Source organism: Antennarius striatus, chromosome 15, assembly GCF_040054535.1.
Source record: "Antennarius striatus isolate MH-2024 chromosome 15, ASM4005453v1, whole genome shotgun sequence".
In the NCBI taxonomy this organism is placed as follows: domain Eukaryota; kingdom Metazoa; phylum Chordata; class Actinopteri; order Lophiiformes; family Antennariidae; genus Antennarius; species Antennarius striatus.
Window position 1 is genome coordinate 18,864,120 of NC_090790.1, and position 21,709 is coordinate 18,885,828.

The 21,709-nt window shown below is 44.1% G+C and overlaps 1 protein-coding gene across 2 annotated transcripts; it reads right to left on the reverse strand.

The window, feature by feature from the left end:
• Window positions 1–9,047: 9,047 nt before the first annotated feature.
• Window positions 9,048–21,697, reverse strand: LOC137608079 (aryl hydrocarbon receptor-like). Of its 2 annotated transcripts, XM_068334109.1 has the most exons (11): window positions 21,382–21,697; window positions 18,324–18,502; window positions 14,075–14,172; window positions 13,885–13,974; window positions 13,679–13,793; window positions 12,988–13,103; window positions 12,717–12,913; window positions 12,514–12,623; window positions 12,287–12,428; window positions 10,932–12,192; window positions 9,048–9,757 (listed from the first exon to the last, which is right to left on the reverse strand). In XM_068334109.1, the coding sequence occupies exons 1-11, from the start codon at window positions 21,438–21,440 to the stop codon at window positions 9,662–9,664; spliced, it is 2,463 nt and encodes an 820-aa protein (XP_068190210.1). In that variant the 5' UTR covers window positions 21,441–21,697; the 3' UTR covers window positions 9,048–9,661. The 2 variants fall into 2 exon arrangements, with proteins under 2 accessions (XP_068190210.1, XP_068190211.1); XM_068334110.1 differs by lacking the exons at window positions 18,324–18,502; window positions 21,382–21,697 and adding an exon at window positions 16,408–16,433.
• Between the last annotated feature and the right edge of the window lie 12 nt (window positions 21,698–21,709).

Below are 21,709 nucleotides of genomic sequence, written 5' to 3' on the forward strand. Positions count from 1 at the left end.
ATTTCATCCCTTAACCTCCCCCCATGAGCTTCGTCCCTTCTGTGACACAGATCATTTTAAAGGGGGGGGGGGGGTATGTATAAATAAATTTGATTGAGTTATTTGGATCTGATCCTGCATTTCACAATGAATTTATCTTGAATGGAACGCGTTCACAGCGATGATGCTAACATCCTAGCAGCCCAGAATCCCACCAGCCTGTCGTCCACCGCCATCTCTTCAGAACTGACCAATCAGAAAGCAGAAAAAAACACATTTCTAATGTTAAAAGAGGGAATTTGCTGCCGTTTGAATACTTTCTCTACCTGCTTTCCTCTCCACCAGAAGCTACCGATCCCTAAATGTGACTTATGATCGAGATGCAACAGCAGCAGACGCCATCGTTAATAATTCATATTCCGATGCTAACATAAGATTATAAATATAATAATAATGTAAGCTATGCACCAGACATAATTCTTAAAATGAGACGTTGAGATGAATAATTAATCGCATGACGCTGGTTAATAAATGTTTTAATAATCCGCTTTCAAATTCTATTAGTGTAACACGTCAACAAAGCTGAATGATGTTGACAGGCGCCGAATGACTTTAGGTTTAAAATGGATCGTCACTGCTTCTTCAAGTAAAGTCCATATTTTCTACTCTTTCTTTCCTCCTTTGGTCGTCTTTGTAGAATTAGTGTCTGTTTACATGTATTTCAAACATAGATTACAATCGGGGTAATCCAGTTCAGATCGATGTTCTGACCAAGAAGCCAAAAGCCATAGCATGATGCTAGCACGCCACAAAATACACAGTCATAATTTCCCGTTTTTACTCCTAAATATAATTCTCTATGAAACCACTGAGTCGTGAAAGAAAACAGACTAGAACGTTAGCATTAGCTTTAGCTGGGATCTTTGGAGAATTCCACAATCGGAATTTAGTTTTTCCCAAATCCAACTGAAAAGTTTAAAATGATGAATTTATGGTTATTTTGTAATGAAGCACATAAAATATAAAGCAAAAACTAGCGTTATCCTTTTACGGGTTCAAAAAATGGCGTTCCACCTGGACCTTTACGAACCACATCAGCATGACGGCTGCCCTCAAAGGGTCAGATGTCACTAATAAATGTAGCTATGTATGTAACTATGTGATCAATGTAATGTAAAATAAATTTAACAACAGCTTAATACTAAATAACTTTGTAACTTAATACTAAGTTAAAAACATTACAGTTCCACAGGAAAAAAATACAAATGTGTTTAATTTGCTGCATTGTGGGAAATGTAGTTTTTAGTCGAAGGATGTTTTTGACCTGTTAATTTTGAGACAATCTGACCTTTTATGCTCTTGCGGGCCACATAAAATGATGTGGTGGGCCACATTTGGCCCCCGGGCCTCGAGTTTGAGACATGTGCACTAGAGAATGGACAGATTTTATGTTCTGTGAGGTAAATGATTGCTAATCAATAAAGTTCCTGAAGCCCAACCTTGACCTCCAAAAGTAAAACTAAACATTAAAATAATTTTAAAAAAAGATCTCATCTCCTTACTTGCTAAGAACGACCTGACCCAGAACCTCTGGGCGTGTCAGGCTGCACTATAAATTAATTTGAGACCCCCATGTCTCCGAGCCCATCATTCACCCCTCATCATTTACACCAGCTTTTCAATTACGTCAGTTTCAATCTGTTACCAAGTCCTCACATCTTCCCCTTAAAGTTCTAACGACGTTCTTCCTCGTCTCCTCGTGTGAAGGAAAACCCCCCGATGATGTCGTCACCCAGCTCCTCCGCCACAGACGGCGTGGGCGTTTGAAAGCGTTGCGTCCCACTCCATCTGATCCGGTGGGTTTGCAGCGATGAAATTGATCCCCGTGGTGCAAAAACACTGACAGGCCCGAGGATCCAAACGAATTAGGAGGAAGAGGAAGAGGAGGAGACGGCGAGGGCTTTCTGTTTGTTCTCCCTCTGAATAATACAACACGATGACAGCCAGCAAACATGAATGTTTGTGTAGAGGAGAGCGATACCAGGGATGAGACGCTGCTCAGAGGAATGCTTCAATTACAGCTGAGGATGGAAACAGCTTCTTTTTTTTTTTTTAACAAGTTTTGTCGAGTGTTAAACATTAATGGGAATCGAACCAACAAGGATGGAACACCAGTGTTTGACCAGTAAAGGAACTGGAAACCTGTCAGAAAGGCTCTGAGCTCGGCTTCCACAATTTTTTTCTTAAATATTTATCGCATGAAATATCTTCTAATTTTAATTAACGCTTAATTGCATCGCTTGAGGCCAAAGAAAAAAAGAAACAACAAATGACAACCATCCATTAGTCCCTGCATGTGATTAAACATAAATGTGTAAAGTGTCGGAAGGAAGATTTATCCCTGAATAATTGACGTGCTGTATTATATTGCTGAAGGAATTATTCTGCCTTAAAATGCTCATTTCAGTCCGCATATGTTTTTAACATTCATGCATCTGAAAAATAATTGAAGGGCCGGCACACTGCTGAATATTTCATCCCTTCCTGCCTCCTTTTTCAAAATTTTCACAGGCTGAACGATGGCTTTTGCGCCCCAAAAAAGAGGGATATGAATTTTTCAGGCTTTTTAAATAATTAAGCTCAAAGTGTTTGGGGCGGCAAAGCCCTGATAAACTAATCTGAGATAGACAGAAGAGAGGGAAAAAGGTCTTAGAGGGACATTAGAAATTTATTATTTTATCAGCAGCTATTTATTATTAACATGGAGAGAAACCATTAGCATTCAGAGACAAAGGGACTCCTGGGAGGACGCCCTGTGGAACTCAAGGTGAGACGTTCAAAGAGCGATCAGCCCCTGATCTGCATATCAGCCTTCGTCTGAAGTCAACCAGATGTCTTCATCATCTTCAGGTGGATTCTGGCAGATTCAGGACAAGAAAACCACCCATCACTCCGTCCTGCTTTAAAAACTCAAATGTAGAAAATGTAGGGACTATCTTTCTGGGGATTTGGAATTCTTCCCACCCCAGAGCTTGTTTGTTGTTGATGTTTATTTATAGGTCAATTGTGGCTCAATCTGGAAGCAGATCCTCTGAATCTGGTCAATCAGGAGCGACACCAGCAACCGACAACAGGTCGATTCGATCACAGCGGCTGGAATCATGTTTCAGACCTCTTTGATGGGAATTTCTGTCAACTACAAAATCAATCTGTACCAATGAATGAATGTGATTCTAGGCCCCAGTTAGCATCAGTCAGCATCATGCCTGTTCCTGTAAGTCTAGTCTATACAGCTTATTATACACAGAATAGTCAAGCGTGATCAGATTGAGGTGTGTAAGTCAGAAAAAAAAATCCAATATCTGTCCGAGACATCGATGGGTGGAGGCGTCCCACCACCGCCACCACCTCGCTCAAATCCCACAAGACAGGACGGGAACAGCTGAGAGAGAAATCAAACCCATCCTAATCTCAGGTGACGACAGCCTCCACACTGAAAATATCCTAAATTCAATCAGGACCTGCAAATTTCATGAGCCCGCCGCCCTCCTCCTGAATTTACTCACGGGTTGCCAAAACAATCTGGGTTTTGACATCTGAGCGTTATCCCAGATGGGAACTGACATTAAAGGACAAACGTGTTCTTATCTCACACCCTCCCCACCTTTCCACTCACAGTGACCCTTTTCTGCATCTAACCTCCAAAATCTCATTAGAGTTTAACATTTGAGAGGAACATGCAGAACCAAGGGATTGCTTATTTTCATCTGACGGGAACAGGGAAATTGAAAAGAAAAAAAAAGAGAAATAAGAAAGCTAGCGGTGCTGTGAAGCAGCAGATAGAAGCCAAATGCAAACTTCCCCTGGTGATTAGCAAGCCAGCATAAAATATGTGCTAAAAACCTGCAGCCAGACTCAATTTGATTCAATCGGGCCATAAAGATGCGAGCAATATTGGAACAATCTGGAATATCAACACGCATCTTACACACTTTTATTCATTCCCAGAGAGTCAAACACACTTGTTGCGCTAATGCTCGCATCCCAGTGTTACCTGTCCAGTCTCTGGACCTCTGACATGTGACATCATCAAGGTCACACGATGATTGGAACCGGAGCTAATGGGGTTAGTCGGCGTGGGGAGGTACCCTCCATCTCCTCTATGCAGATGATGTGGTTTTGTTCCTTTCACCAGTCCAAGTCATGAGTCATCAACTAATAAACAAATAAAAATAAATAAATAAACAAATACCAAATAATCAACTTTAGCGTCCACATAGCCATGATTCGACTGTAGGGGTGCTAATTTTAAATAAAAACATGACCTGAAGTTACAGTTTCCTTGAAAGTAACTTTCAACCAATGGAGAGGGAGAAACTGAGTGCGATGACGTCATACAGGCTCGTTCTCCACTGATTGGTTGGAGGGAATAGAGACCAGATGAAATGAGGACACCGACTTTTATGAATATCATCATTTGCAATTATAATTTCCAAGAAACGCTTTGAAAAGAGACATTGAAGGATTTGGCTTAAGCTCATCTCTGCCCCGTTGACCTGCATGCACCACGCAAGCAGAGCAGAGGATGCTGGGTAATGAAAGAGGAGGTGTGCCTAGAGTGGGAGGCGGGGGATAGGGGGATGGGGGTGGACTCCTATGTGACCAAATGTCAACCAAAATAACCGATTAATATTTCAAATCAATGCAAATAACCATAATGATGAATAATTACCCCCCATATCAAAATTCAATTACTGTTTAATAGTGGAGGAAAGGAGGAGGAAAAGGAGGAGGAAGGGGTGGTGGAGGAGGAGGAGGAGGAGGAGGAGGAGGAGGAGGAGGAGGAGGAAGAGAGTTCAACCTTTTCTCTAATCAAATGAACTGAAGACTTAATTAAATTGTTTAAATCTAATCATCAATTAAAACAGAATAAAACAGAAAACAAATGAATTCCCATCCATTATATTTAAATAAAAATAAATAAATAAAAAAAATAAAAAATACTAGTGTTTTCTGACACTGTCCTCCTTCTTCACTTCCTCCTCCTCTTCCTCCACTTTCTCCTTCCTTATTTGTGTCACGTGACAACGGAAGTTGAGGGAGAACCGGAACCGTGAAGTGGACCTCCAGAAGCGAGGGGCGTGGTCTCACTCACTCATCTTCCTCCGTCGCTCATCCTCCTCTTCCTCGAGGAAATCTTTGACGCGCTCCAGTCGGTCTGACGTCACGCCTCTCACGTTTCGCTTCGACTCCTCAGGTCCGTCGTTCGTCACACCCGTGATGCAGCAGCGCCCCCTTCCGGCGAGGTCACGTGTCCCAAACCCGTTGGATGGACTCACAAGACTTTTTAAATTAATTTGAACAGATTCTACATCCGGTTCAGCCGCCTGATGATTTTTTTTCTACATCACGTTGATTAAAAAAATGATGGCACAGAATAAATATCCTATCTTACATATTTTCACATAATATTAAATCTAAAATAAAAATTAAAACGTCAATCTTCAACACGTTCAATACTTCTGATAGAGTCAGTGAGAGACTTTTATTCTGACATATTTATTTAACCTTTTATTTCACAAAAAAAAGGTCATATTTTCATTTTTTATGTGAATAAATTCTGTGTGTCCAGCTGAAGAAGCTGCAGGACTGTTTATAACCACAGGATGGCGCTCAGGTACCGAGGATTCTGGTTAGAAGTTCTAGGTACTGTTGAAAGAAGTCCAGTTACTAGAGTAAGTACTCTATTACAAGTTCACTTTTACTCTATTACAAGTATAATTAGCAGAATGGACCGGGGCTTAGAATATATGATTATAATCTCACGTATTTTAGGGTGGTTGGACCTCCACCTTTGGGTTTGGGCCCTCCAGGGGACGGATGATCGATCCATTTGTGACTTCTCCCCCCTTCACCTCCACTAGTGAGGTTCTGTTATCACCCGTGTCCACTGGTTAGTTAGGTTAGGGTAGGTTAGGTTAGTTTGAGTTAGGATAGTTTAGGTTAGGTTAGATTAGGTTAGTTTAAATTAGGATAGCTTAGGTTAGGTTAGTTTAAGTTAGGATAGGCTAGGTTAGGATAGGATAGGTTAGGTTAAGTTAGGTTAGGTTAGGATAGTTTAAGTTAGGATAGGCTATGTTAGGTTTGAATGAGTTAGGTTAGGTTAGTTTAAATTAGGATAGGTTACCCGACGCTCCTCGTCGGATTCCTTGCGTGAGAACGTCTCGTATCGGGTCCGGTTGATTGTGAGATTGGGTTTGAATGAGTTAGGTTAGGATAGCTTAAGTTAGGATGGGTTAGGTTAGGTTTGAATGACTTAGGTTAGTTTAAGTTAGGATAGGTTAGGTTAGGTTTGAATGACTTAGGTTAGGTTAGTTTAAGTTAGGATAGGTTAGGTTAGGTTTGGATAGGTTAGCTTAGGTTAGGTAAGGATAATGATGAAGTTAACACCTGAACAGTCCTACAATCACCCTCCTCCTCCTCCTCCTCTTCTTCCTTCCACACAAAAACCAATAATCACTGCCTCAGTGGGAGGAAGTTCATCAGAGGTTAATGTTCTCCATCCTGTTCTGGTTCTTTTCTCTCTCTTGTGGATCCGCGGCGCCTTTTCGCTTTCACGACCTCTCTGACCTTTGGGAGTCTCTTCCTCCATCGCTCCTCTCTTCTCCTCCTTCCCGTCGCTCCTCGCGGAGCGTCGGATTCCTCGCGTGAGAACGTCTCGTATCGGGTCCGGTTGATTGTGAGATTGGGTTACTTTATTTTTCCCTGTCTTTAATCCCTCATTCAGACGGACCAGTCAGCCTTTTCTTCTGGGACGGCTTGGGTTTCAGAGCTCGACTGGAAAAAAAGCATCCAGAAAGCAGCTCTTTTGGAACTGACGGCAGTAAAGTACCGGGTCGACATTTCATTTGGTGATTGCTCACTTGGACGGGACTCTGGTGGGAGAACCCAAAGTGAAATATGAGGCCGGAAAGCACGAAGAACCCGCTTGGTTCACAAAGACTACAAAGCCTCTGTTGTTCACTGTCGATTAGCGAAGCCATCGATATTAATTTATCCCAGAATGTGGACTTTAAGTTCATGTTACCATCTATCGATTTCAGATTTAGGAAAGAGGCGTCAGATTCAGGCTCCATCACCTGTCCTCCAAAACAAAAACGCAACAAGTTCAGAAGTTCACCAAAAATGTTGATTTTCACATCACTGATGCAGGAACCGATTGATTAAAGTACAATTTGCGGGAATTTTTTAAAAACGCGTCCTTCAAATTCGCTCATGCTAGTGCGCTATGCTAATCAATGAGGGTTAAAGGAGGTCACGTGACCCCCCCATCTCAAAAAGCAGAGGCCAGATTTTTAACCAACATTATGTCAGCGTGGAGTTTATGAATGGATGCAGATCTTTTTTAGAGAAACTAAATAAGCCAGATGCGGAAGCCCCGTTGGATCCAGACCCAATCAGTGCTGGGGGGGGGGGGGCAGGACAGAGGAGGGAGGCTCCTGGCGGGTACATAATGACTTGAGGGAACACAACAATCTCTGAGGAGCGGGGGGACAAACACTGATGTGTCATCGTTCACTCCACAGATAATTGTTCACGTTGACACCAGAGCCGGAGTCGCAGACAAAGCAGGCCGTCACAAAGGGGCGGGTCTAACACCCGGAGTTCAGACGTCCTCACGTGAACTCCTCCAAGTTCAAACCTCGTGGAATAAAGCAGACGGCGAGCCGGGGGTGCAGGGGGGGGATACAGTTCTTTAATGGCAGAATAAATTAGACGTTGTTGGGTATGTGTGACGAACACGAGCAGCTACGGTTACAGAAGCACAAAGAGACGCGGCCAGGATTTAAACTTATACAGCTTGTTCATATAGCACTGTGTGTAGACTACTTACACTGAGAAATACAGCTGCAATGTCTCCCATATCGTGTGTGTGTGTGTGTGTGTGTGTGTATATACATACATACACACACACTCAGCATTTATAAGTAGTAAATAAACAAGTGTTTATAAAAATCACAATGATGTAGTTGTGTAGATGGAGCAGATTATTATCCATCACTTATCCTGTGCAGGGATAAGTGTGTTTGTGTGTGTGTGCGTGTGTGTGTGTGTGTGGGCGGGGCATAACCTGGAGCAAAACTGGATGCTGGTAGTAAAACAAACTCCTGATTGTGTCTTTAGAAGTCTGCGAAAATCGCATATGGATCCAGATTCAGGATCCGGATCATAAAGTGGATCTTGCGTCTGTCGGCCACTGATAAATGATTATCAAAAAAGAAGAAGTTTTTTTTAAAAATTTTTTGCTTTGGATCAATACTCTAATATTAATACTAGTTAAAAATCTGCGTTTCTACTCATGAATACTATTGTGTGGTGAAACATATTTCAGCGTCCGAGAAAAATATTTGAGTAAATAAACAGTATCTGAACACTGTGTGTGTGAACACGTCTAACGTGTTCAGAAAGGAACACGACTGTTTTGTAATTCGTTAAAAAGCTGCCAGATCGTTGGTCAGGTGACCGCAGTCACAGTTCTGTTAAAAAAAAAAAAACCCCGTTAGTGTTGGTAGAATATATCTTTGTACGTTTCACAATTGAATTACATCCAGTTTGTATGTTGATAAAGACTGGAGGAGGGACCCTGTTTCCAGTTTTGGGGGTCTGGCTACTTCATGGAAACACATCCATGTGTGCCATAAATCAGGAAGCTGTTTGACGGCGAATAAAATGTCCCTTTAATATTTGTTGAAAGTCAGACGACAGAATTTCTACACTTTCAAGAACAAACTGAAGTCTTCGAGGCAGAAACTGAGCAGAAAGTCTTGATAAAAACAATTATGTGTTTTTAAAAAGGAAAATTTAAGATTTAAAAAGAAGCCTAAGCTGAATATTAGCATTACAAAAATATTGTTAGTCGCTTGCTGCTTTGCGACGAAGAGTTTGTTTTGTTGCGACCAGCCTTGCAGGTGATTTACCGCCACCTTGTGGCGATAGTGCCAATTCAGGAAATACAGAACTTCCTATCGGAAAATTCATCTACAGACAAGTGGAAGCCAAAACTAAACTTGATCTTTCATCGAACTTTATTTCAGGTTTTAATTATTTTATTTGCGAGACCAAAAGTGTCCGAAGGGGACAGTAGTGTGAAAAAAATGTTGAATATAAAATGCGTGCAGTGATTCCTTCCATAGATAATCGTGCAAACTGTGAAGCATAACAATAACTGCGATACAATAATCCAACGTGGCGACGTCTCCGGTGTCCCGTTGATGTCAGCTTCCTGTCCCTCGACAGGACAGGAAGCTGCAGCGGCGGTGGCGTGTACGTGCAGCATGAATACAGTAATCCCTCGTTACTCGCGGTTCATGCGTTCCAAGACCTTCTTGCTGCGTTCCGTGAGTCTCGGAACACAGCACACTTCCGGATGCTGTCAGTCAGTAGCATGCATGTACTCTATCATGTGACTACCTACTAAAAATCGGCAATGTGGTGAAGCCGGGCATCTTGAAGCGTGAATAAGCGAGGGATTACTGCACGTGTAAAGATGAGATAAGTGGATCAAGGCGTGGTAAATATTAAAACAGTCAAAAAAGAAAAGGCAGCTCCTGGTCGTGGCATTGTGGGAACAGTCGTCACACCCGCTCACGTCCGTCAGTCCGATGGGAGGGTCTGACGGCGGCTACGAGCCGGTGTTCTGAGACAGGTTGACGCTCCCGGCGGGGAGGGCAGGGAAGGCGAACGGGTCGACGATGCCGTTCAGGGGGACTCTGGGGATCTGTGGAAAGAAAAGTGAGGAAATGAAAACCTCCATCTGGGTCAGACCACCGGAGATCAGGTCCAGTTTACCCCCCCAACAACCCCCCCAGTGTGCAGGAAGAAGATACCGGAGCCAAGTCATAGACTCTACACAATTTCACGTACCACAAATTCATGTTACTATTTTAATTTTTATCAAATGTAGTTGAAGGATTTGGAATACAGCCGTCCCTGGTTAAACGTTCTAAAACACGTGTCAAACTCAAGGCCCGGGGGCCAAATGTGGCCCCGACACATCATTTAATGTGGCCCACGAGAACATAAAAGGTCAGTGTCTAAAATTAAATAGGTCAAAAGTGTGCTTTGACCAAAACTACATTTCCCACAATGCAGTAATTAAACCCATTTTAACTTTGACAAAAACGTTTTGAACAAAGTTAACTTTGTTTGATGTTATTTTTCTTTATTGATTGATAGTTTGATCCTTGATTGATGGAGTTCTGTGGGTTTAATAACCTGACAAATTGAAAGGATTTATGTTAGAACAGAGAAACAAACAAACGTGTTTTTTTCTGTGCAACTGTAATGTTTGTAACTTGAATAAGCAATAAATTCAGAGTTATTTAACATTAAGGAGCAGTTGCATTTATTTTACATTTATTTTATATTTATTCTACATTACATTTAGTTACAGAAGGCAATGCCTAAGTTGCCAAAACTTGCAGTACGCTAACTTATACAGAAGACCGACGACAGACCCGGGTCCATTCAAGAGTTCTGCCTGTTAAAGGGCAGTTTTTTCCCCCAAACATTTTTCTTTCCAGTTTTTCTCCTAAATGAATCTAACAAGAGATCTTCCCATCCAACGCTCCGGAAAAGCAATCGGAGTAGAAAATGTCACGAGCTTCATTTAAACTTTCCCTCACACCGAAGAGACGGAGCAGCGCCTCTCTAAAATAATCCTCATTTCACAACTCTGTTCCGCAGCAGAAACAGGGCAAGAACCGCCTGAGGCCGTTATAATGTGTTTTCCCAAGACAGATTAAAACCATCTGGACAAAGACTTGGGGAGTATTCGTAGCAGCAGTCCTGAAACCTGAGCCGAGCCCCAGTTAATGAACACAATTTCAATCGTTTTCCTTCCCAAAAGCGACCTCGAACATTGACATTTAGTTTTGTGATTCTTATTTTACCTGAGCGTCACCGTTCCAGCAGAAGAAGGACGTCTGACACGACCCGTGTCCCGGAGGATAAGTCGATCCCAGACCGGCGTCATCTCCTCTCAGATGAACCAAACCCATGTTGGCCACATCTGGACAGGTGGCCCCGTGGGGGCCGGACGACTGCGTCGCGTCTGGACGGGACAGAAGGAACGGGTTTGTCCCGGCGACGTGTGTGGCCCCTGTGGAGTTCGAAAGGGGCCCGTTCTGTCTGTGACCGTCTGTTTTTTCATACATGCAGCTGCCGGATAATCGCTGCGTTTGCGGGCGGAGGGGTGGAGCCGTGAAGTCCGAGCTGCCGGGTGTGTGTGAGGAATGCGTCGGTGTGTGTTGGTGGAAACTCGGCGGCAGCTGTTGCCAAGCCAGAGAGTCGCGTACGTCGTTGTTCCGGACGTAAGCGAGCCAAGGCGGCGGCGTTGCGGCGTCCTGATGGGGTGGCGATGAGATGTTTTGGTTGTCGTGGTGATACATGCAGCTGCTCGGCGACCACAGTCGACAGGAATGTTCCTGGGGAGGGTTACGACACTGCGGATGTTCAAATCCGTCGTTTCCCATCAGAGTCTGCCGTCGGAATCCCGTCTGTGCGTCGGACAACCCGTCCCCGATCTGATCCTGGACCAGCTCCCCCGTCTCTCTCCTCAGAGCTTCCTCCACGTACGAGAAGATCTCATTGGCCAGGATGTGGTTGAGTTCGCTGGACGCTTCTTCCTTCTCTTTACTCATCCTGACCAGGGTGTTCTCCCAGCCCCTCAGCTCCAGCTCCTCCACTTCAAAACCCTCGATACTTCCGTGCCCGATATCTTCCAAAATCTGCTCCAACGAGTCCATCATGGCATCGGACGTGAGGTCGCCGTTGACGCTTCTCTTCAGCGAAGCCTGGGTCTGACCCGGCACGCTGAGGAGAGCGTGGCTGTCCAGGAAGGCCTGTTCCACGGACGACGGCGGTTGTTCCAAATCGAGATCCTCACTTTCGGGGAACGCCGGAAGCTCGGTGATGGGTTTCTGTGGGTGGGCGTAAACGGACTGGTCCTGCCGGCGAAGGCATCCCAAGACGGAGGCGGGGTCCAAAGTTTTCTCGGTCGACGGGTCGGTAATGTCCGGGGAAGCGGAGCCGGGAGGTTCGGTTAAGGAGATGGCGTCCATCCACGAGTCGTAGAGGACGCCTTCGCCGGTGGCGAGGTTGAAGGGAAGCTGCTGCCTCCTCTGGTGCAGATGTTCCTCTCCTTCCTCGTTTCTAAGAAACAGAAGACCCAAAAATGATCCCGGTTCCACAGAATCCACATCTGAGACCCTCGGTACATATCTTGAAATAGCGTCGTCGCTCTTACGTCAGGGCTTTCTGTCGAGCGATGATGAAGTCCGGTCTTCCTCCCTTGAAGACGACCCTGGCGCTGGCTTGAACCCACAACCAGTGTCCCGTTTTGGTCAGCAGCCTGAAGAAGGTGAAGCCGCTGTCTCCCGTCTTTATCACTGAGGGCAAGAGGGAGAAGAAAAACCAGTGTAAGGAAGCAGGAAGTGCAGAACGTCGCTGTGGTCGGCGGCGGCGACGACTCACTCCGGAGGTGGTTGTCGGCACAGTACATCATGTCAGCGGCGTGGAGGAACTGGTACCCAGAGCGCGTCGTGACCAACTCGATCTCCGAATACCCCAAAGCCAGTTTCCCTCTGACAGGAACCAGAAAACGAGTCGACGTTTTTGTTAGCGAACTCGCCAGCAGCTGATCAGTCGCCGAGAGAATCACCAAATAAAGAGCCAACCTGGTGTCGATGCCCAACGGAGCGAAGTCCATGCTGTGTTTGGTCTGGAAGATGAGGGTCTTAGTTCGGATCTCCATGACGGCAGGAGGCTGCAGGGGCGTGGCGATGGCGAACAGAGCCAGCTGGGCGGGAATCCCATCATCCCCGGTGCTTCCCTGCAGATGCAGGTACTTCAGACGTCCGCTGAAGTTTAGAGCCTGAAGCGGAGGAGAGGGAGTTCAATTCAAGGGCCGTTCATTCCCGTTCCGGATCCAACAAATGGATTCTTTACCAGGAACCCGGAGGTGTTGTCCAGCAGGCAGCGGAGACGACAGCAGAAGCTTCTTTCCAGGAAAGAGGAGTTCTCTGGGGGGAGGTACTGAGGCAGCAGGTTCACCGTCTGCCCGTCTGCAGAGACAAAGTACCCCGTCCACATGACACCCACCTGTCTGACAACTCCACCAAGTCTCATAATGCATCCGCAGAAGAACCTCGAGATACGAGTTGAATCCGTTTCATTTAACAATTTAAAATGAGTAAAATCATTTTAATCCGTTGCAGTATTGAAAAAAAGCCCCAAACCGCCTAAATTAAAAAAAACAATTAAATAAAATATCAACCAATAGACACGCAGACTTTACCTGTGTATAATTAATTATATATAAGTTATGTAAACAATGATAAAGAATGAAAATAAAGGCAAAAGTCACGAGAACACACCAGCTACGTCTTTACTCCACCAACGAGAACGAGATCCTGTCTCACTGATGTCGTATCCATCCACAAACTAGCGGTGGTTCCTAAATCTGACTCGTATCTCGGATTTTTGCTCGTATGTCGAACAAAAATATGGACAGAGCGACATCTCGTATCTCATTTATCTCGTATCTCGAGGTTCGACCGTATAACATTCTATATTCCTTCCTCTTTCTTCATCGTCGTAAAGAAATGACTCAGTTATGTTTGTGCGGTTGAATTCCTACTCGGCGCTTTGCTGTGCGGGTCGTTGGGGTTGAAGGAGAAGTGGAGCTGACATCGGAACATCTCTCTGTCGTCCATGTGGATGAGGTCATAAACGCTCTGGTGGACCACATCAGACTGAGGAGGAAGAGGAGGAACGAAGAGATTACTCTACATCCCTGAGGTACACCTTAAGGCTGCATAAAGGTCTATCGCTGTGATCCGTTACCTGATGGAAACCCAGGAAGTCCTGGATTGTGGGTGACGTGTAGAAGACCGTCCCGTCGGCGGTCACGACCAACACGAATCCATTTAACGCCTAAAGAAACACAAATAACATGACGCAAACACACACTGAACAACACACACCGGTATGTGTGTGTGTTTTTGTGTGTGTGTGTGTGTGTGTGTTCTGCTACCTGCAGGAGGAGTTCTCCCTCCGAGAAGCTGACGCCGTCCAGAGACACCGATCGTCCGTTGGCAGAAACGGGAGGAGCTGACCGGTTGCGGAGCGCCGCTGTGAAAAAATAGAGCAAAAATTTTTTTTTAAAAAGACAAAATTTTAAAAATCCATCCTGTTTTTAGTCAAATGAACCTTTGAAATGACATTTCAGGCTTCTCTGAGATTATAATTAACATTTCAGTCAGTCTAGTGGAACAAAACCAAGATGTAATCCACCCGATGAATAAACCCCAGTCTGTCCTTGTGGTCTCTAGATCACATGTCAAACTCAAGGCCCGGGGGCCAAATGTGGCCCGCCACATCCTTTTAAGTGGCCCGCGAGAGCATTAAGGTCAGTGTCTAAAAATAAATAGGTCAAAAAGTGTGCATTCAGCAAAACTACATTTCCCACAATGCAGTAATTCAGCCCATTTTAACTTTGATAAAAAACGTTTTGAAGAAAGTTAATATCCTAACTTGTGTCTGATGTTATTTCTCTTTATTCTTTTGGATAGTTTGATCTTTGATTGATACAAATCAAAATTATTTACTTTATAACAGAAACAAACAAACATTTTTTCTGTGTAACTTTAATGTTTGTAACTTGAATAAGTAATAAATTTAGCGTTAATTAAATTAAGTAGTAGTTACATTTAGTTACATTTATTAGTTACATCTGGCCCTTTGAGGACAGCCTTCATGCTGATGACGCCCTCGGTGAAGATGAGTTTGACACCCCCCCCGCTCTAGAACATGTAGTGTCGTCTTTCCTGTTGTGTTCCTCCAGCCCTCATGACTCGGGTCTCTGCTGCTCATGTTCCAAATGGTTTATTTGAGGAACTGACGCTAAACACAGGCAGCTTTTACCTCCATGGACGGGACACCCGGACGTTCCGTCATGTGTACACAGCTGCAGCGTTTTTCATATTTGCGCCAAATTTTTTTTTAAAAAAAGGACCAGAAATAACCGTACGATCGACCACCAGCAGCAAAAACTGCACAGATTTATTTTTCTTTCACATTTTTTGTCTGTGTTGACTGTTTTTTCTCTCTTCCTCCTTCAAATTCTGGCTAAATCTTGTGTAATCTAATCTGTGATCGCTGTCAGCTAAGCAAAACCTCCCTTCCGTTCTTACAGTAATGACTGTATGGCACGCTACCCTCTCGCTCCAGCTCGACCCCCCCCAACCCTTTCCTAAAACAAACCCTCTGGATCTGCCTCCCATCTCCCCCCACCCCCCAGCCCCCCTACAAACCCAGGAATTCGCCCCGTCATCTCGGTCTGGAGCAGCTTTCTGCAAACCCAAAGAACCTTCGCTTTGTTGTGATAACGGCTCGAGTGTGTGTGCATGTGTGTGTGTGTGTGTGTGTGTGTGTGTGTGCATGTGTGTGTGTGTGTGACTCCCCTCCTCTTCCTCTTCCTCTTCCCTCCCCCCTCCACCTCCATCTTCCTCCTCCACTGAGTAAACCTGTTAAGGAAGAGGGTTCACACGCAGAGTCGGGTCACCTCGCCAATAAAACATGGGGACTGATTGTCCTGGGGGGGTCAAATAGCCGTTACAGTGACCCTCCTCTTATTTACCCCACTAACAATAACGTTGTCCTCATCCGACACCGGGGACACAAAAATAGCCCCCTTTAAAAGACCCGAAACTTTCCCCGGACAACATTTTCTTGAAGGAAATCGCATTAAATGGTATTTCCGCTCCTTCACAGCAGCTTTTGTTTAACTTTCAACCTCTTAAAACTTTGATTCATGCGGCGATTATTCCTCCGCATTAAGTAGAATTTGTCGGGAGAATTTATGACACAGATTTATTTTCTCAGGAAATTACGAGCGGAGCTAACGACGGCCCTGACCTCCATCCGACTCTCCCCACCCCCAGCCTGGTTATCCACAAACGCAGGAAGCAGACGTGAAGAACGAATGGAGGCGAGCCCTGCTTGTCCCTGCGGTGTCAGACTTCCTGAGTCGCTCAGACTCCGGCGTCTGTTGCCACGGCGACAGGGTTTCACCATGATTACCTGCCCTCCCGGTGATGCTGGCGGAGCGGCGTTGCCCCCCCCTACCCCCACCCAGGGGACGCCTTCCCTGAAGTCTGTTCAGGTGTGACGACTTGATTCTCTCCAGAAAGGGTTCTTCGTCTTCTGACTTTTTTAAACTAACCCAGCCTCATCTTGCACTCTTTTCAAATCAAATCAACTTTATTTATAAAACACTTTTCATGCAAAAATATGAAATGCAAAGAGCTTCCCAGAGACCGCAACGTCCCACGACACCCCTGAATGCAACATTTTACCCTGACCTACACATTTTTGTGCCTCTGTCTTCCTGAAAATGTTGCTTGTTGTTTTTGTGATTACATCTCATCAGGTTTCAGAGACGTGGACCTAAAGAGGGATAAAATGCGTCCTCGTTAATGCGTTCCAGGAACAATTGACCTTGACCTAGTTTTCCTTCTCATCCTCCATACTAGACACACACACACACACACACACATTTTGTGCTGTCCTCAGGACAAACAAAATCAACAGTTTTATTTTGTGTGATCGCTCTCTAACCACGGGTCGCGTCATCCTTCTCTGTTCCCTCTTCTCCAGATTAAAAACACCAACACACTCCGGCTACCAATTCAAAAACAAAACAAAACACGAGCACCAGGATGGCGTGAGGACTTCACCGGGGCTTCGTCGTGCACGGCATCATTTCGCCTTAAACAAACATCCTCCACAATGGGAGGAAGCTGCTGTGGAAGATTAGATGGAGAATTAGAAGAAAGTCAGGAGGCCAGCAGGAGGTCTCTCCTCCAACAACAATGAAAACTGCATCGCTTTCAACCCGGGAAAGTCCGACTAAACACACGCAGTGGCATCCGTGAGCGACACGGAGAGAGTTTTAAGGGGGCAGAAAAATGAGCTGTTTGTTTGAAAAGCTAAAACCGTGCAACTTTCGTCGCCGCGGTGACTCAATCAGGTAAAAGGGCTGCTTGATGATGTCGGTTTGCACGACAGGGAACGCCTTCATCCGACCGGCAGCTACACCTTTCACCCATCGCTACCCGCCGTGGGGCGGAGCCACTGCAGCGCCTCCATTCACAAACAGCCCCGTGGAGGGCCCTCATGTCGTGCCAACGCTCTCCAACCCCCCCCTCCTGCTCCATCAGCAGCAGCGATCGGCTGATAGCGCAGAGGTGAAGTCGAGGGAAAGGGTTCAGAAAACTCCTGCCGTTACCCCAACGGTGCATAAAACCCATCGGCATTCATTCCCTACATCTTTAACAAGAAAGTCAGAGACTGCAAACATCCTGCGACACTCCTGAATTCAAAATTTGATCCTGACTTGCACATTTTTTGTGCCTCTGGCTTCCTGAAAATGTTGCTTTTTGTTTTGTGATTATATCTCATCAGGGTTCAGAGATGTGTCCCTAAAAAAAAGTATAAAAAGTGAAAATTTGACCTTGACCTAGTTTTTCAAGGTCAAGACTGTGATCCTCCCTAAATATTCGTCTTTCTATCTTATCCAGTTCTTGAGCTGTGTGTAAAAAAATGTACAAAAAGTAGTTGAAATCTGACCTTGACCCTGTTTCTAAAGGTCAAGGTCATCATCTGGTTCTTATCCCCTTTGCTGCCTGAGTAATGTGCTTTTTCTTTCATCTTTCTATCAGTGGTTGTGGAGATATTTGGTGGACGGATGATTATTACAATACATCACTCACTCGCAGGATGTAATAAAACAAATCCAGTCCTAACGTGTTTCTGTAATCCTTCAAAGACTCAAATCAAATCCACTTTGGAAGTAAAGATTTACCCCCACCTTACATGCAGAACAGTCCAAACGGAGTGTTAAACGCCGCTGATGTCGCCACCCGACGATGTGGTCGAACCGCCGCCACCTTTGACTGGGGCGTGGATTTGATCAGCGTCAGAATAAAGACCCAGTGTCTCCAGGCCGCCCGTCTCGTGTTCCACTGCCCAGACTCCATCTGCGCTGCAACACACTCTCCTGTTTCCCTCCCCGCAGAGCTGCTATTCATTATTCATAGTGTCAAGTTCCCTCTCTGACACCCCAAACACTCAGCCCTCAACCACAAAAATGTCTGCAGCGGCGTATTTATACACCTGACGCACCGTCACACGCATTACACCGCTCGCTTTTAGCCTCCCAAAGACGTTTCTGCTAAACCTCGAGCGAAAGTTTCCTGAAACGCGAAGCAGACGCCACTGACCGTGGAAGAAGCTCTTAACCTTCAGGTATCCCACGCTGAGCCGGAGCACGGACAGTTTGTCCAGGCGACCTCTGACCTCCTGGGCGAGCGGCAGCAGGCTGGTCAGGTGGTCCAGCTCCACGTTGAGACGGTCGCGGTGGCGTTTGGACGGATTGGTCTTCACGGGCGGAGGCTTGGCGCTTTAAAACAACACACCAGATGAGAGGATGCGTTCAGTGATGCGGCCTGCTAAAACATGTTTGCTTTGATATCGACAACATGTACTGGAATTTCCTTTTAGAAGCATAGTGGGGGTGTGGGGGGGTTATGGTAGATTTATCATATCCTGTAAGAAGCTGTATCTGTACGTCTGTGTGCGTGGACTTACGTATCCTACTGACACACTAACTCTTCCTGTTCATGAAAACAATATCTGTTGAAAAATTCCACTCTTGAATTTCTGAGACGACGTGATTTGCTGCCAAAATAAACTTTGAACCACATCAAGCGAAGCCTCAACTTCCTTGTTAAAAAGACATTGAGGTTCATACTTTTAATATTACAAGACTGAAAAACACACCGAGACACATCCTGTTGGTTATATTAAACAGCAAACCATTTAAAAAGTAACTTAAAAATGCTAAGCTAAAATAAAGCTAACTAATTTTTGCATCCATATAAGAAGTTAACTTTTACTTGTTCCAAATGTGTGCTTGCTGGCTTCTGTTTAATTCTGAAAAGATTTTTCACAGTAGATACAGATTTTTAAATTTTCATTTTTAATCTACAGCACATGTGTCAAACTCAAGCCTCCGGGGGCCGAATGTGGCACACCAAATCATTTTATATGGCCCGCGAGAGCATAAAAGGTCAGAGTGTCTCACAATAAATTGGTCAAAAGTGTGCTTTGACCAAAAACTACATTTCCCACAATGCAGTAATTAAGCCCATGACATCAACATGTTATGGGCTTAATAACAAAAAGTTATGAAAGGATTTGTGTTGTAATAGAGCAATAAGCAAACTGTAATCTTTGTAACTTGAATAGGTAATAAATTCAGAGTTATTTAACATTAAGGAGTAGTTACATTTATTTTACATTACATTGCGTTATTCGCATTCTATTGGCTGACGGCATCAGGAAGTGCGCTCCGTTCTGTGAGTCTCGGACTTCCGTGAGACACAAAAGTGCTTTAAACAGTCTATCAGAGTGTGGGGAAAGGTAACACAGATAGAGGGTGGTTTAATATCAGTATGGGGAGGGTTCAGAAAAGATTAAATTACCGTAAATAATAAGATAAATAGATCGGTGCTTTATCGCGGAATTCGTTAGTCGCATGTGGTGGAACGATTTAACCGTGAGGAACCAGGACGCATTTTATTTTCATTTCGATACTTCTACTAGTTTGTATGCAGTCATATTGTTAGCTTGGCTAAAACCAAGAATATTTGGAGGGAAACAATTTAATTGCGCCACAAACAAAGTTTAAATGATAATTTAAGTCAACGGCTGTCCGCTAAACTTCCCCGTGGCCGGCGCCATTGTTTGGTACAATGACACTATTCCTCTGTAACGTGTCAGGACACGCAGCCGGCCCGTGTGTCATCGCCGCTGAATAAACACAGAAATCTAAGAGAACATGGAGGGAAAGGAGAGGACAAAACACACAAACAACGACAGTCACAATCCAGGGGAAAGAATGGAAACCAGAGAGACGGGGGATGAAACGACCAGTTTTTAAATGTGTTATCTTCAGTCAGAAGATGGTGGATTATGTACTCCATCTACGGTTGTTTCAAAAAAACATCTGAAGGTTATGTTTGGGAAACAATACCTGCAAATTGCCTGAGGGAGTAAATACACAAACCTGGTGTATACACTGCAACTCACAGGATATCCACCGGACACACAATTAAGCTCTGAGCACAAGGACTTAACTTCTATTTTTTTCCTGTATTTTAAGAGAAATAAAGCTGTTTTTAGTCAGTAAATTATTTTGCAGACTGATATTACTTGTGAGTATTTTCTGTGGGTTATTAGTAATAGCAGTGAGTGATTAATAATGTATTAGTAAGCGAGTAATATGAATCTGGGGGTCAGTTTGGCAATTTGGTTTCTGTTTTTAACCCTTTATTTCTTTGGTAAAATAGACTGCATTGCAAATAAATATGAAATTATATATTTTTAATGACTTTGTGGGGACTTCAAGTTTATAAATGTGCATAACGATGTAAATTAGCTTGTAAACTCACCAAATTAGTTGCCTGACTTCAAATATAGATGTAGAGGGGATGAGTTCATTGACTTGTGTGTGTAAACAGTCTAATTATGGTTCCCAATGTTTGTCCTATTGATGGATAAACATTATTATAGGAAAAATGATTTGTGAAAGTTTCTTTTGACTATTTTCCAGAAGGACAAAATAAGAATCCCTACATATATGTGGATCTAGTAGAGATTAGCAGCCTTGGGTTGGTGAACTCTATATGGTGACAACTTTTTTTTTATAAAGGCATTAAATGAATAAATGTTTTATGGAACAGGTTAATAAATAAAAACTAAAAAAAAATATTTTTTTGCAGGTGTCTTGTCTCAGCTTGACCTCTGCAGAACTAAACACACAATCTTACTTAAACGTGAAATCTTAAAACTACTTTTACTTGAAGAACTTTATTTATTTTTTAATCCCTTTTTTTTATTGATCCCCGTAGGGAATCACACCTTTGTTTTTTTTTTAAAAAATAAATAAAATTATTTACAGTAAACAGTATTATCATATCTGCGCTCTTCATCACCTGTCAGAGTTCACCGTGTCTCATGACGTCATCACATTTGCGGTGATCTCCCGCCTGCTCTCCAGAAATCACAACTCTCTCACCTGCGTCGAGGCGAACGCAGGTAGACGTTCATATAATCGATCATATTAATTATACATCCAATTATTTAGGTGGTGATGACAGGTAGAGTGACGGACTCCACCCACAGCGTGTTGAATCCACGCCAGGGTCACTGTAGTTTAGTCACTGTTTCATACCCTGCGGTGATACTTTAAGGGGTACAAACAACATTAAAACTCACATTTTCTGAACGGGCTTCTTCCTCCTTTTCACTGCGTATACTCCACTATTACCCGGCATGATGGCACTGAGGTTTCAGCCAACTCGTTTTGCTTTCACTTCCAAAAAAAAAGAAAAGAAAAAGCAAAAAGAAATCCTCTAAACGGTCGAAATGACATCAACCAGTTTTTCCCGACACGCCCTGAACGTTACTTCGGGTCTCTGGGTGAACTTTCTGTCCGAACCAGTTGAAGAAGAATCCATTTACATGTCATGTAGCGGGATTTTGCAGCGATCTTGACGATAAAAGCATAAAGTGAAAACTTCCAAGTCCAGCTGCCTACACCTAC